Source organism: Astatotilapia calliptera, chromosome 5 (assembly GCF_964374335.1).
Source record: "Astatotilapia calliptera chromosome 5, fAstCal68.1, whole genome shotgun sequence".
Taxonomy (NCBI): Eukaryota; Metazoa; Chordata; class Actinopteri; order Cichliformes; family Cichlidae; genus Astatotilapia; species Astatotilapia calliptera.
In genome coordinates, this window is record NC_137426.1 from 2,281,359 (window position 1) to 2,297,605 (window position 16,247).

Here is a 16,247-nt window from a genome sequence, read left to right on the forward strand (position 1 = left end):
ACCGAACGAAACAAAATAGGCTGGCTCACTCATGACCAACGGCAGCAACCCCCCGCCGCTATTTAAATAAAATAAAATAAAATAAAGTTCGGGGGCGCCTGCTGCCATGTTGTTTAATTTGTTCGAATCACATCTAGCCAATAAAATGTGTGCTTTAGTTTCTGTGTGAACGGGGTGGTGGAGTCCTCATGGCCAGTGAGCTCCACTAAATGAAATATGAGATGTGACAATATAGTTTATATCGATATAGTCTACATTATCATTATACTCGTGGAGCCGCAAGTTTGCCTCTCTTTCGTCCACTTTTGTCTCTACGCTGTGTTACTCCGCCTCTCTCCTTCACTGAACACAACTCCCCCTCCCCCATCGCTTCACCTGCAGGCAACGACAAGATGGACACGGCAGCTATCAAAGAGGAGCTGGTCGGTAAAAAGAAAACATTTGAAGATGACTATTTTAGTGCTGTCAGCGTAAAGTTAATGCCATAACTGCATTAACGGGGCAAATCTCCGTTAACTAGTTACCGCGGATCACCCCGTGCGTGGGGCTGGGTGGCGTTAGTGAGCTAACCGGGCTAACGCGTTGACGCACGGCCTAAAATCCTTTCATCTCAAAAATCGACAGTCTGCCTTATGTATGAATTCTGGTTGTGCTTACTGACCTCGAACCAATTTTATGTGGTACACAGCTTAAAAAAATATGTCAAAAAATGTTTTGGTACGACTTTGGTAAGCTATGAAGCTGCACTGCTTGATGGATTGTTGGAGCATTACGGCTACCGAGGAGCCTCGCAGAGTGATACGTACTCTGCTTCAACGTAATATTACCATATTATGTGTGTAAGGACCATAAATGGCACCTGTAAGAGACACGGTTACAAAGAGAATTTCAAACTCCAGGCTGTCAGTTGCGCAGTAGAACTTGGAAACAGAGCAGCTGCAAAATCTGTCTTTGTTATTATGCTCAGCATCTTTTATTTTACATTTTGACTGCACAATTGTGAGCTTTTTGTTATGCACAAAACAACATTGTTTTGGTTTATTTATGGAGCACCATTAATAAATGCACTGATAATTTAAACAGATGCTTCAGGAGTTTTATCCCACTCATACTCTCAATCCAATGTTTGTCATTCTAAGTTGTAAAACCAATCACACAAAATTATCCTTGGCTTACATAATACATCCCAGTATACTGTTGGTGCATTCCATGTAGAATACAATTTGTTAATAATAAATTAAATAAATTAAACATTTGATGTAATGTATGTTTTGTAAATTATTTGTTTTACTGTGTTTCACATGGCATTTTACAAGGCAGAATCAGCTCACTTTAGTGAGCCAAAAAAATTCTTAAGTAATGTCAGGAAGCTGGTATTTTATTTTAAAACTAATTGCTATTTTTATTTATTTAGAGAATTAAAAGCCAACTCCAGACCACTGCTTGTCCTGATTTATGAGGGACTGATGAGGAGTTGGTAAGGAGAGGAATCAGAACAGGAGTGCCTGCCCCCCGCCCCAAACACATTATCAGGTAATGTAACTTTGGTAATTTGAGATTAATTCAGGTTTCTTTTGAATTGTTGACACTGTCCTCTCCTCTCTTCTCATTATAGCTTTTGTATGCAGTGCCAGTTCTGCTCTTTTGTCTGTTCAAGCCAAGAAGTACTCTTAAGACATCACCAGCTACGACATAGAAGAGGATTTCATTTGCCCTGTGTTTACAGTGACTGCGTCTGTTCGTTCAGGTCACGAGGGGCATTGAAGTCTCACCTCAGCAGATCACACAACAGGGCTAAGAAAAGGCAGGAGATCTCAACATTTTTTTGTGATTTTTGTGAATTTAAGGAAAACTGCTCACAGCATACATTTATTTCACATATTTTAAGGCACTTAAAAAAAATCAGACTGTATCCTGTCCTTTCCAAAAATGTGACTATGCTACCAACAATTTAACAACCTTTACGTCACACACAAGCAGAAAGCACAAAAACTCAAAAGATATAAAAAACTGTATTAGACTGATTTCTCATGCAAATGCATGTCCTAGTGAAAGTAGCTCCCCTGATAAATCCTTAAATACCTCTCAGGAGCCAGAGACATTACCAAGTGGTTCAGGTGTAGCATCAAGTGATAAAGAGGACAATGAGTTTGTAGATTACCAATGTCTTGAACATAAAATAGCTAGACTTTTTCTATGCATGCAAACATTGTTACATGTTTCTAAAAGTGCTTTGCAGAGAATTATTGAGGAAATTAGTGACATTTTAAAATTTTCTCAGGTTCATTCATTTCAAAGAATCAAACAGGTGCTTGCTTAACAGAACATTGAGGCAGATGATGATGTAATTAAAAATATAAATGATGCACTTTTCAAAACCAACCCATTAATTATCTCAACAGAACCAAAAGGTGAAGAAGAGGGATAAGAACATGGCACTCATCACCCAAAAGATGGACATCACATTCTCTCTCAGGAGGAAAGAAGTTGTGGAGATGCAGCCCTTGGTCAAGGAAATGCAGCTCAGATGGCCAGCTCTCTTCTTGAAAGAACAGGTAAGATAATCTCTTAAATATTTAAAGGAAAACTTCCGTTTTTTTCTTCTTCCCTTTTTCCCCAGTGTGGTCTTATTTCTAAAATTGAAAACGTTCATTTATTCACCCAGAAAAATTTCAAGGCATTTGGAGTTGTTAGAAAGAAATTTTAATCCCAATGTTACGAGTCAGTCGTTTTGCAAGAGAGAGCTGAGCCACGGTTATGGGGAAAGGATTCACTGAGACAACTAAGAAATGCCTGAATTAAGCCAAAAACCACTCTGGAGGGATTTTAATCTAAGGAAATAACATTAAAATGTGTTTAAAAGCTCCAAAAAGTTGATTTTACATGATATAGGACCTTTACAATTCCTTCTGAACAACTCCAAATGCCTCGAAACTTGTCTGGGTGAGTAAATGAACGTGAGCTCCATTTCTTGTGCCCTTGAGAAGCATCTGTTTGTATCACTCCAATATCTTGTAGAAAAGGTTGAAGGCTACCGTTGAGCTAACAATGCAGAACAATAAAATATAAAAAAATACTTGGCTCTAAAAATATGAACTCTATTGAAGTGAAATCTATTTACTTGTCAACTTGCTGTGTATAATAACGGATTGCTTTTATTTCGCTCTTCTCTGGGCATCCAAAGCGCTTTATAATTCCACTACTCACTCACTCACTCTCACATTCACACATCGGTGCAGGGAAACCACAGTTGTAGCCACAGCTGCCCTGGGGTAGACTGACAGAAGTGACGCTGCCATATCGCGCCACTGGCCCCTCTGGCCAACACCAGTAAGCGGTGGGGTAAAGGGTCTTGCCCAAGGACACAACGACCAGGACAGAGAGAGCTGGGGATAGAACCAGCATCCTTCCGGTTACAGATGAGCTTCCCAACCCCCTGAACCACGGTCGCCGCAATGACTTGTCTTCACTGGGCATCTAGAATCTTTTGGTGCTGACCCTTAGCGGTAGAGCTGGGCGATATATCGAGTTTTTAAAAAATATCGATATATTTTTATACGAGATATAAGATCTGACAATATCCTTTATATCGATATAGTCTATGTTACGTTATAATTATACTTGTGGAGCCGCAAGTTTGCCTCTCTTTCGTCCACTTCCGTCTCTACGCAACGTTACTCGGCCTCACCTCTCCTTCACTGAACACAACTCCTCGTCCCCCATCGCTTCACCTGCAGGAAGCGACAAGATGGACACGGCAAATCTCCGTTAACGAGTTACTGCGCATCGCCCCGTGCGTGGGGCTGGACGGCGTCAATGTGTTAGCTAGCTAACCACGCTAACGAGCTAACCACGCTAACGCCATGCAGCCCAGAGGTGCTGCACGGACTAAAATCCTTTCATTTTCTCAAAAGTTGACAGCGCGCCTTATGTATGAATTCTGGTTGTGCTTGATGGCCGCGAACCGATTTTATGCGGAACACGGCGCTCAGCAATCTGTCAAAAATGTTTTAGTACGACTTTGGTAAGCTACGGAGCTGCACCGCTTGATGGATTGTCGGAGGATTACGGCTGAGCCTCGCGGAGTGATACGTACTGTGCTTCGACGTAATATTACCCTACTGTGTATAAGGACCATAAATGGCACCTGTTAAGAGACGTGGTTGCGAAGCGGATTTCAAACTCCAGGCTGTCAGTCACACAGTACAAGTTGGGAACAGAGCAGCTGTGAAATCTGTCTTTGTTATTGTGCTCAGCGTCTTTTAGTTTACATTTTGACTGCACAATTGTGAGCTTTTTGTTATGCACAAAAACAACATTGTTTTCTTTTATTTATGGAGCATTATTATTTAATAAATGCTCATAATTTATTTTTGAGTAAATTTTATGTACATCTGCTCTATGTTAATAAAAGTGCCTGTGTGACATCTGGGACACAGCTTTGACTAAGAACTCTCTTCTTGTTCTTACTTTATGGCTTTAAAAAAATATATCGAGATATATATCTTATATCGCCAGCCAGCTAAAAAATATCGAGATATGAATTTTGGGTCATATCGCCCAGCCCTACTTAGCGGGCAACAGCCATGAAACTCACAGAACAGGATTGAGAAAGTCACTTACGTGTTATGAAAGTATACAAATTTGACCACAGGATGTTATTCTTACTTCATTTCTACATAACTATAAAATTAATGGAATTTTTTCAATGAATTTAAAATACAATTTATTGATTTATTTCTTTTCTGCAATACATCCTGTAACAATTGAAACCATTATTTTGTCTTATCAACATTTGATTAGGTATTCTATAGACTTACTGTAAAATCTGCCGATCAGATTTTTCTTGTTTTTTGTTTTTTTTTAATACGTCAGTTATAATTTGTACCACCACTACCACTAAAAGAAAAAAAAAAATCCAATCAAGGCCTGACCAATAGATCAACCGAGACTAACTAAATGTTTTGAAATTAAGCTCTTTTAACCAAATTTGAAAACAATGTGATTTTTATATAATGTACCTTTAAAAGTTTTCTTCTATATATTTTTTTGTTGCTTTGTAGATTTGTGCGGAATTCTCACGCATTACCACCAAGGATCTCATGGGGACCTTCATGACTGCCCTCGACACTTACTCACTTCGGCTGATTAAGCTGTATCGAATTAGAAAAGCTGCTTTCCGCAATGACATGGATTCCCTGTTGCAGAAGTTTGATGAACAGGTAATATATAAAAATGTATTTGTGTCTGGTTTATGAGGAACCTGAAGTTCCCACTGTAACGAAAGATACTTTATTAAATATTTACTAAATTGATGTAAAAATTGTTAGTTTTCAAAAAGTGTGTCCTGAATGGGATTACAAGCTAACAAACAGCGCTGTTTGGCAGATTGCAGGTAATGACAGACAGTTCAACTCTCATCCCACTCATGGCACTTTTTGTTATAAATGTTGTAATAAGTGTGCTACATTTGTTGCACATCAAAATTACTTAAAAAATAAATAAATTAAAAAAACTGACAAAAACATGACCAATTATCTGTAATAACTCATTTCAACATCTTATTTCTTAAGGCTGTATTTTGAGCAACAACACTTAATGTGTTTTAAAAACAAAATGGTAGGTTTATAAATGAGACTGAGTCTTATTTGATTTCCTTGTTTTAGGTCTCAAACATAGTCCAGCATCGACGAACCATCAGTTTGGAAGGGTTACCGATATTTGTTCGCGACGACGAGACCAAACTCTTCTTAACATGTCTGGTGAGTATGCAAATCTACTCAATCTTCAGTTTTGGTTTTCAGAGACTTATATGTACTGTTGTTTTTTATTTTGCATAGGATACAGATCCAGTTGAGAGGGCAACCCGAGGTGTTACGGTGGGCATCCTCACTGTTCTGGAGGACTACGTGGGACCCAACTCGCAGTCCACAGTGGTCAACACTGCCATTGTTTTGGAAGAGGACATTATTCTTGATGATCTGCCAGACCTTCCCACTGCCTTTGCCTACTTGTTTGGCCTACTTTATGGGCTCAACATGGAGTTTCCCAAAGAACTCAAGTACACATTTGAAGCTGTGCAACACATTTTTATGGAGTTGACATCTACCTGTTCCCAGAGGATAAGAAGCTTCAAAACCAAGCTCTTAACCAAAGTCTAACCTATTTGACAACATGTTCAACTCAAATGCAACTTGTGTAAAACAGAATGGCAATTTGTTTTGATTTACTGTTTTTGGGTTTCGTGGCAAGTTGCTCTGAAAAAAGTTAATTTCTGTCTTTAAGAAAACGGTAAGGTGCAGAAAGTTCTGAATCAATGTCTTCTGTTCTAACTTTACTTAATGTAGCTTGCATGGCTGATTGCAGATTTCATGTATAACATGTTATTATAAAATGTTGAAAGGTTTTATTCTAACTTGAGCTGTTTTAAAAAATTTTATAATCTGGTTTTAGGTACATTTGTATTAGTTTTATAACAAATGTGGCGCGATACTGAACTTCACAGGAAATTGGAGTGTTGATACCATTACTATTAAAAGACAAGTGGTGGAAAAATTTGTTTGAAAGTTGTTAGCTGTATGGAAACCAGGAAGTTGTTCACATCCTGCCATCTGATGTTTTGAATCTGTTTGTTAGTGACTATCTATCAAGATAGGTTTGATATTCTGTCTGACAACACCACCTTTAAAATTGGATGAGTAACATTTGTTACAAAAATTTGACTTTTTTTGTGTTTTTGGAAGGACTTTATTTGTGGCTGAATGTTGTCAGTATGTTAAAAATGGCTGATCTCAAAAGTCAACATTGTCAGTGGTGCAGTTGTGTTTGAACACAAAGTTATTTGAAAATCAACTGTGTAAACATTCATTGGTACAACAGGGAGCACCTCATGAAAACTATGAAAGATACTTTTTCTAAACTTTAGGAAATTGATTGGCAAAACAAAAAAAATATGTTGTGTAAACTTTAGGAAATACGTTGCCAAAACTAAAACTAATACCTTGTGTAAACTTTAGGAAATACGTTGCCGAAACTAAAACTAATACCTTGTGTAAACTTTAGGAAATACGTTGCCGAAACTAAAACTAATACCTTGTGTAAACTTTAGGAAATACGTTGCAAAAACAATAAAATATGAGTTGAGAAAAAGGACAATTATTAATTTTGTCAACACAAAAACATTAGCTAAAGCAACTTATCACCTAAACTTGAAATTATAAGTTATCCATCAGAACCTAAAAACGTAAATGCAGTCGGTTGCCTTGAGTTTTTAAGTTTTAGCAACGTTTTTTTTTTACAGTGTGGAGGCTCGCTCAGCTGCCAGTTTGTCACAGCTTGAGGCAGTGAGCATTAAGTCTGAGGTGCCCACAGAGCCGAGCAGATCCCACCGCCATCTGTTTGACGTCTCAATTCCTGCTGCAGAGCCTGTAAGAGGCGACGAAGAGGCGACGAAGAGGCTTCCTGTTTTCTTACAGCAATCGTTACAGCCGTCCAGGACACTCAATTAAAAACCACTTCAATGAAGCTTGGAAGTGACTTTGCTGGTTTGATGGCATGTTACTGTAAATGGAAGTCATTAGATCTTCAGTGGAAGACTGAACCGATATTTAATGCATAATATTTCCTGGTTCTTTGATTTGAGTTCTCCTCCTGTCTCTTCAACTTCATCGTCATTTAGATTTTCAGGTGTTGCGCTCTGACTCGTCTGCTTTGTGACTTTGATGAGAAATTGATCCGTTTATACGTGATGGTGAATCTTTTGAGCACTCAGAAGATCTTAGAATAAGTGAGACAGTAATAGTAGTCAGCAGGTCTGGGTTTGGTACACCGGCAGAAACGGGAGCACCCCTCCTCACGTCACTTCATGAACCCTGAGAGAAGTATAACATGCACATTTTATAAGGCTCAAATCTGTATATACAGACCCAGTTAGTAAAGCGTGTATGTTTGCACTCCATCTTCCATCTAGAGAGGAATATTATCCTTTTAGAGCCTGAGCCATGAAATAACTGCCATAAAATTCATTGTTTATTGAACCTTCTGAAACATTTTACAAAATGAATTTGCATTTATGAGATTTCATTTGTGGAAGTCTCAATAACTCATAAAAACCACACCGATAAAATACGATATACTTGACATTAAGGGGTTATTATTGCACATGTAGATTTTAGGGTTTTAACCCTTTATTAAAAGAAAGAAGTCAAAACTATTTGATGTTTTCTGCAAAGTTTGACGTGTTCAGTTGTGGCACAGCGGTGGTTGCCCTGAAACTTCACAGGGCTTATTTCCAGCAGCTCCTCCATCTAAACAACCAGATCAGTTTTTGGTTTCTTACACACTAAAACTGCCCAGCATTCCTGAAATGAAAATAAAGTGTTTCCTGGTTTTCCAAGTAACCAAGTTCACTTTCACTTGATGTTTACTTTTATTTTCACCCCGTCTTTGCTCGGAGTGAGGCACCAAACAATCAGTCTTAAAGAAGAACAGCTCGCTCTACATGCACGTACACAACTGAGACGTCGGGTTTATGTTTGGGTTCAAACAAGGTTTTAGACGTGTTCTGGACTTTGAACTGGTTTTACATTGGTACTGTGTTTTCCAGTGTCTTGGAGAATTCACTGGTAAACTGTCATTGTCTTCTTCTGCCTCTTCACGCGATCAGAGTCTGATTCAAGGGCCTAACAAAATACCTAACAGACAGCAGGACACCTGCCAATCAAAGCAGCCACACCCTGACTTTAACCCATAACACACAGGTGTCCCCGCCCCTTCACACACTGAGGTCCTGTTTTCACACTGACTCTCACACTGACTCTCCCACAGTTGTCCTGATAGTAAAACTGCCTCTAAGCCTCTCCAGCATGAGTTATTGAAATGAAAGGGGAAATTCTCTAAGACCAAAACAGCTTTTGGATCAGGCTGTAAACGTGTTGGAGCCTCTGCTGGACATTAGAGGAACTGCAGCTTTTACTGCTTCCACGAAAATGAAATCTAAGCTGTAATCTAAAACCTTTTTAGTTGAGTTAGTTATGTTTTTAGTTTAGATTTTGTGTTTTAGATGAGTTTATCTTTTTAACCAACAAACACTTCTCATCATTCTTTGTTATCAGCTCTAAAGCTGCTAAATTGAAGCCAAAAACAGATTTAATCAGAGCGGGCCCACACTGAATTTTGACTGAATATCATCGGTCAGTTATCACCGAGCGCAAACTTTACAGCAGAAGATTACCACCTAAAATCCGGCACTCTCTTGGTCAGGAGCACTCAGCAGCGTGTCCAGCTCTCCGTGGCTGCACAGGCTGCTTTTCTGTGCCAGTGTTAATCCTCAGTAAACCGCCAGCAGCTGGACCTGCATGAGCACCGACACGAAGCTGGAGAGCCGCTGAGGTGTAAAGAGTCTGATGGGACCGTCAATGAAAACCAGACTGCAGCAATAAAATGCCAACCAAACAACGAGCCACTCAGCACAGCCACTACCCCCTACATGCACTCTGCCCACACCACTCCCAACGAAACAATAAAAACTAAAACAACACCATTGTCTTTGTGTGTGTGTGTGTGTGTGTGTGTGTGTGTGTGTGTGTGTGTGTGTGTGTGTGTGTGTGTGTGTGTGTCAGAAGAGTTAACAATCGAAGAGCACAAAGATGATTTGTGACACTTTGCTTAGTGAGAGATAAAGACTGTTTGAGTGAGACAGCTGAATAACAAACAAAGAAGAAGAATGTGTCTGAGCAGGAAGGACGCGAATAAACCGCTGCACTCCCAGTTCACGTCATCAGCATGAACACAAAGCAGAGTGTAGCGTAACCAAACGGGGAGTAAAAACAATAACGCGCTGATGGAGGCTCTTCTGTTTTCCAGGGTGTAAAACGATGTTACTGCCGTTTCTCGGTTCTTAGCTGGTGGTGCGGTGCATGCAGTTATGCAATAAACGGAGGTGTTACTGGTGCGAAGGGTTGTATTTTAAACCAAATTACAATCTTTTCCAAATCCCACCAAGTAGCTTTTAGTACTTAAAATTAACAAGTAAGAGAAAGTGAAAAACAGTGAGTGAAAACAATTAAACGGAGTGGAAAAAAGACGAACCCGAAGGCAAAACACAACAGGCCAAACGAGACGCAAACCACAGCCTCCTGACATAAACGTGTACTGGCACCGTCGCTGCTTCACCGCCTCAGAGGGCTTTGGTGAGTCATGATGTATCTGCTGCTGGGCCAACATACCAACCCCATACTGCTTCTGCATAGCAGCAACACAAACGGCATTATGTGAAGCTCCAAGTGCGGCTGATAACACGAGAAACGAGGACGAATTTGTTTATCTTATAACTGGGTAATTCTCCTGTTACTGCAGGTGAAATAATAATAATAATAATAATAATAATAATAATAATAATAATAATAATAATAATATATGGCAGAGCCGTCTGTGTTAGATGTGTTGGGCCATAGAGGCTGATAGCACGTGGTATGAAAGGGTTCAGACCTTCAGAGCTCGGCTGTGTGTCCTCACCGAGCAGCTGTAAATATCAAGAGAGGAAAAGTTCTCTGACGCAGATTGACGATCGTACCTGCAGAGGGTCAGGAAATATCTTTACCTGTGAGGTGATGTTTGGGAATTATATCACATTACCAAAAAAATATGTGACCAGTTCAAGCTGTGAGATTTTATCAAATTGAAGAGAATTCTGATAATATATGAGTCCTGTATATGTGAATGCTTTATGCTGTGCTCATGAACTATGTAAAAAGATCTAATATTTAGAGAATTAACTTTCAGATCAAAGAGGTAAATCATATACAGAAGATATAGTATGATGTTTAGGGAAAAAATGAGTGAAAAGATTTTTTAAAAATGCATCATAAAAAAGACAATTTATATCAGCAATGAATCATTTAATTTACAAAAACAGCCTTTATGAGAGGAAACAAAGAAAAAAAATTATATTTAAAGAAAAACTACAGTTTGAATATTTTTAGTCTTTATGTGTCAATAATAAATTATAATTAATAATTTAAAAATACAAAATATGTTCTTAATAGTATTACAGCCTTTTAAATATTGTCATGGTAACAATAGAATAATGGCTATTACTTAAAAGATGAAAATAACACGTAGAAAAAAGGTCATGTTTGAAGAATAAACATTCAATCAGTTACACAGACCTAGATCAAGATGGCGCCGAGTATGGCAGCCTCGTCGCGAGCTCCCCCAAGCAACAGCTTTTTTCTGTGTTTAATTTTACTTTTCCTTCATTTTTTCACGAGCAGCACTTGTCTCCTTGTGTACGACCGACAAACCTTACTGGACATAAAAGACGGTCTTTCTTATAACTTTCCGGAGTTCAAGTTTTGCAACACGGACGCTCCGTTTGCAGACCCCCCATTCATCTCACCTGAGACACCTTTGTTCTCTGGCCCTGGAGGCCACAAACGCCGACGCAGAGGGAGAAGATCTGGCGTTCTGGTTCGACTGAGACGGCGCACTTACAGACCACCGTTACCCAGTTTATTACTGGCTAATGTGCAGTCTCTGGAGAACAAGCTGTGCGAGCTTCCGGCACGGATCTCATTCCAGCGAGAGATGCGGGACTGCTGCGTGATCTGCCTCACAGAAACCTGGCTATCGGACAAGGTACCGGACTCCGCAATACAACTGCCGGGGTTCTCCGTGCATCGCGCGGACAGGTCACAGGATCTTACTGGGAAAAGCAGAGGCGGTGGTGTGTGTTTCATGATCAACAACAGCTGGTGTGATTATGCGAACGTGCACCCGGTCAAATCCTTCTGCTCACCGGACCTGGAGTACCTGATGATTAAGTGCCGGCCATTCTGGCTACCGAGGGAATTTACAGCAGTGATTATTACGGCTGTTTACATTCCCCCACAAGCCGACACTGACCGTGCACTCAGGGAACTGTACAGCGCGATCAGCAGCGAGGAAACCGCACACCCAGAGGCAGCGTTTATCACGACCGGGGACTTTAATAAGGGAAACCTGAAGAAAGTCTCACCAAAACTCCACCAACACATCCATTTTAACACGCGTGGAAACCGGCTACTCGACCACTGTTACACCTCTTTCCGGGATGCGTACAAAGCCCTCCCCCGTGCCCCATTCGGCCAATCAGATCACCGCTCCATCCTGCTCCTGCCCGCCTACAGGCAGAAGCTGAAACAGGAAGCTCCAACCCGGAGGGCGGTGCACTGTTGGACGGACCAATCGGAGTCTCCGCTGCGGGACTGTTTTGATCACGCGGACTGGGAAATGTTTCACGTGGCTGCCAGAGACATTGATGAATACACAGACTCAGTCTGTGGATTTATCAGGAAATGCGTGGAAGATGTCGTCCCATCCAGAACAGTTAAATCCTTCCCAAATCAAAAACCCTGGATTAACGGAGATGTTCGCGCGGCACTGGCGGCACGGAGCACCGCCTTTGCCTCCGCGAACACATCGGACTACAAACACGCACATTACCAACTCCGGAAGACGATCAAAGCAGCCAAACGTGAGTACAGGGACAGGGTGGAGCAACAGTTTGACAACCCTCGGAGTATGTGGCAGGGACTAAACACGATCACAGACTTTAGAGGGAAAACCAGCACACCGCAGACCACGGCCTCTCTGTGTGAGGATCTAAACGTATTCTACGCTAGATTCGACACAGCGAACACCATGAGACCAGACAGTGTGCGCACCGCGGATGACGTCAGTGCGCACACTGTGTCTGAGGAGGATGTGCGGAAGTGCTTCAGGAAGGTGAACGCACGCAAAGCTACTGGTCCGGACGGGATTCCCGGCCGCGTCCTCAGTTCATGCGCGGCTCAGCTGGCTGGAGTGTTCACGCACATCTTGAACCTTTCCCTCTCTCTGTCTGTAGTCCCAGCCTGCTTCTAAATGGCCACCATCGTCCCTGTACCCAAATCCTCCACCATCTCCTCATTGAACGACTGGCGACCTGTAGCCCTGACCCCCATCGTAAGCAAATGCTTCGAGAAGCTGGTCAGGGACTTCATCTGCTCTGCACTACCCGACTCACTGGACCCTCTACAGTTCGCATACCGCCACAACAGGTCCACTGATGATGCCATAGCCCTGACACTACACACTGCCCTGTCACACCTGGAGAAGAGAGACACGTATGTGAGGATGCTGTTTGTAGATTACAGCTCAGCATTCAATACCATCGTTCCCTCGAAGCTGGACAGGAAACTGCAGGATCTAGCACTGAGCAGCTCCCTCTGCAGCTGGATCCTTAGCTTCCTGTCTGACAGACGCCAGGTGGTCAGACTGGGCAGCATCACCTCATCCCCCATCACACTGAACACTGGTGCTCCACAGGGGTGTGTACTGAGCCCTCTCCTGTACTCACTCTACACCTACGACTGCACAGCCACTAACAACTCCAACATCATTGTGAAGTTTGCGGACGACACTACAGTGGTGGGTCTTATCACCAATGGTGATCAGACGGCTTACAGGGAGGAGGTCAGCGCCCTGACCCACTGGTGTCAAGACAACCATCTCACCCTCAACGTCGCAAAGACAAAGGAGTTGATAGTGGACTTCCGGAGGTGCAGAGAAGTACACACCCCCATCACCATCAGCGGCGCTGCTGTGGAGAGAGTGAGCAGCTTCCGGTTCCTTGGAGTACATCTGGCTGAGGATCTTACGTGGTCAGTACACACAAACAAAACAGTGAAGAAGGCGCAGCAGCGCCTCTTCTTTCTCAGGAGACTGAAAAGATTCGGCATGAGCCCCCGCATCCTCAGGACCTTCTATCACTGTGCCATTGAGAGCATCCTCACTGGATGCATCACCACCTGGTATGGCAACAGCACCGCCTACAACTGCAAAGCTCTCCAGCGAGTAGTGCGGTGCTCTGAACGGATAATTGGAGGTGAGCTTCCCTCCCTCCAAGACATCTACAGGAAGCGGTGCCTGAGGAAAGCGGGGAGGATCATCAAGGACTCCAGTCACCCCAGCCATAAACTGTTCAGACTGCTTCCATCAGGAAGGAGGTTCTGCAGCATCCGGTCCCGTACCAGCAGACTGAGAGACAGCTTCTTCCACCAGGCCATCAGACTGCTGAACACGTCATAGACACCTCAGCTTCACTACTGGAACTTCAACATTATGCACTCCATACTGTACAGTAATGCCACTGTTTTGCACATATTCAACTCTGTATATTTTTAGATATTTTATTTATTGTTTACTCTATTTAATTTGTAAAATATGTGTGTACACACACACACACACACACACACACACACACGTAGAAAAATATTTAGTATACACATCCAGAAATGCATATACTATTATATATTGTACATATATTTATTAGTTTCAGATGTAGCCATTCTTGTATTTTGCTTGTTTACATTGTTGTATTTTGCACAACTCTGTTGCTTGTGGGGCTCGCACACAAGAATTTCACTCACATGTGCTGTACCAATGTACCTGCACATGTGATGTGACAATAAAAGTGATTTGATTTGATTTGATTTGACAGAGTGTTTGTAAGTGCGTGGCTCTATGGTGTGAATGTGTACACGTGTGTGTGTGTGTGTGTGTGTGTGTGTGTGTGTGTTATTTGATTACATGGATATTTACGTGTGTGTGACTGCTGAGCTTTCTGAGTCTATAAAACATACTGTGGCCATTCAGCGGGTGATTACATGTTAGCACAAACTTTACAGAGGTGAGCTCACCACTGCTGTGTGTGTGTGTGTGTGTGTGTGTGTGTGTGTGTGTGTGTGTGTGTGTGTGTGTGTGTGTTGCCAACACTAACACTGTGCTGACTGGACTAATTAACCTATGCTTATCACCCCTCCTCCATCCCACCTCCCGCTGTCCTCCTTAGAACAGAAGTACTGCACTTAAAGCATCAGACTGCTTTATTTGTCATAATGTGTCTGTTGCATCTCTGTGGTCATGCTAACTTTGCCCCCCCCCCCCCCGAACTCCCTCACAGAAAGCCTGTATTGGTGCAGAAAGCTTGACATCACAGGTGCTTCCCAAAATAACTTGATTTTTACATAAACTTTTTAAAACAGTTCTGTTTAAGTTCTGTCTCACTGAGGCAAAGCGGACTAACATGTCACTGAAGGGATTGAGGACGGATTGGGGAAAACCCAATTCTAACTAAGAAAAAAAGCATAAAACGTAAAAGCACTCGAGCTTTTCCTGTTTGTGGGCACAAAAGATCACTTTTTAAAGTTTATTTTATCCAGTGAAAGTGGGAAGGCATCACCATAGCAATGACAAAAAAAAGTTTTCAAAGACATGACATTTCTTTTACATTAACCCAAACCACCAATATAAATCCAACCCAACAGTTTTTAATGTCTCTCCTCAAAATTTTTTTTAAAGAAAGTATGACTTAAACATGGCTAACAGCAGCTAACACTAGCTAACAGCAGTTAATGCTAACACACCGCAACTAACAGTAGCTAACAGCGGCTAATAGTAGCTAACTGCAGCTAACACTAGCTAATGCTAGCATACGGCAACTAACAGTAGCTAACAGCGGCTAATAGTAGCTAACTGCAGCTAACACTAGCTAACAGCAGCTAACTAGCTAATGGCAGCTAACAGAGTAAAGAGACGTGAATACCAGGTGAGGTAGAGACTGAGGTGTAGATTGACAGTCAACACTCACTACAGATGAATGGTGGTTGGAGTTGTTTGATTTACAGTGGCCGCTGTAGCTAGAATTGTGCACTTGAATCGCGAGGGCTAAGAAAGCATCACTCACTTGGCTAAAATCTGCAATCTACTGACATGTAGTGATGAGATTTTACACACTGTAACTTTAAAGATGGGGAATATTAATTTAATGTGCATGAACACAAAATGAAAGGACAGGAAATAATCCTGGGATTTTAAAGAACTACAAAAAGTTACATTTGTGTCCAGCATCTTGAATCCACGGGTTTAAGGTCACAACTATTCAACAAACTGCCATGAGACTGTGTTGAAGGAGAGCTTGAGTAAAATGTGACATTAAAGCTTGTTGCACTGCACTCGATTCTCAGAGTGGCCTTAAACATTTCATCCCCAAAATGTATTTTTTACTTGATATTGCAAATGTTTGAAACATATTATATGTGCAGAGTTTTTACCTGTAATGTTTAATACAATTATTTACATGATATTTCTATTTAAAGTTAATCTACAGACTTGATCCAGCACTGATATTAAGCTGCCAGACATGTGCAGAGCAGCCGTGATTTATT

At 41.5% G+C, this 16,247-nt stretch overlaps 1 protein-coding gene across 3 annotated transcripts; it reads left to right on the plus strand.

Annotated features, from left to right (window-relative positions):
• Positions 1-203: 203 nt before the first annotated feature.
• On the plus strand, positions 204-6,802 carry LOC113008241 (uncharacterized). Of its 3 annotated transcripts, XM_026145528.2 has the most exons (7): positions 204-422; positions 1,415-1,533; positions 1,616-1,804; positions 2,403-2,555; positions 5,064-5,222; positions 5,667-5,762; positions 5,841-6,802. In XM_026145528.2, the coding sequence occupies exons 4-7, from the start codon at positions 2,433-2,435 to the stop codon at positions 6,159-6,161; spliced, it is 699 nt and encodes a 232-aa protein (XP_026001313.1). In that variant the 5' UTR covers positions 204-422; positions 1,415-1,533; positions 1,616-1,804; positions 2,403-2,432; the 3' UTR covers positions 6,162-6,802. The 3 variants fall into 3 exon arrangements, with proteins under 3 accessions (XP_026001313.1, XP_080157651.1, XP_080157652.1); XM_080301525.1 differs by having other exon boundaries at positions 204-1,533; XM_080301526.1 differs by lacking the exons at positions 204-422; positions 1,415-1,533; positions 1,616-1,804 and having other exon boundaries at positions 1,899-2,555.
• The last annotated feature ends 9,445 nt before the right edge of the window (positions 6,803-16,247 follow it).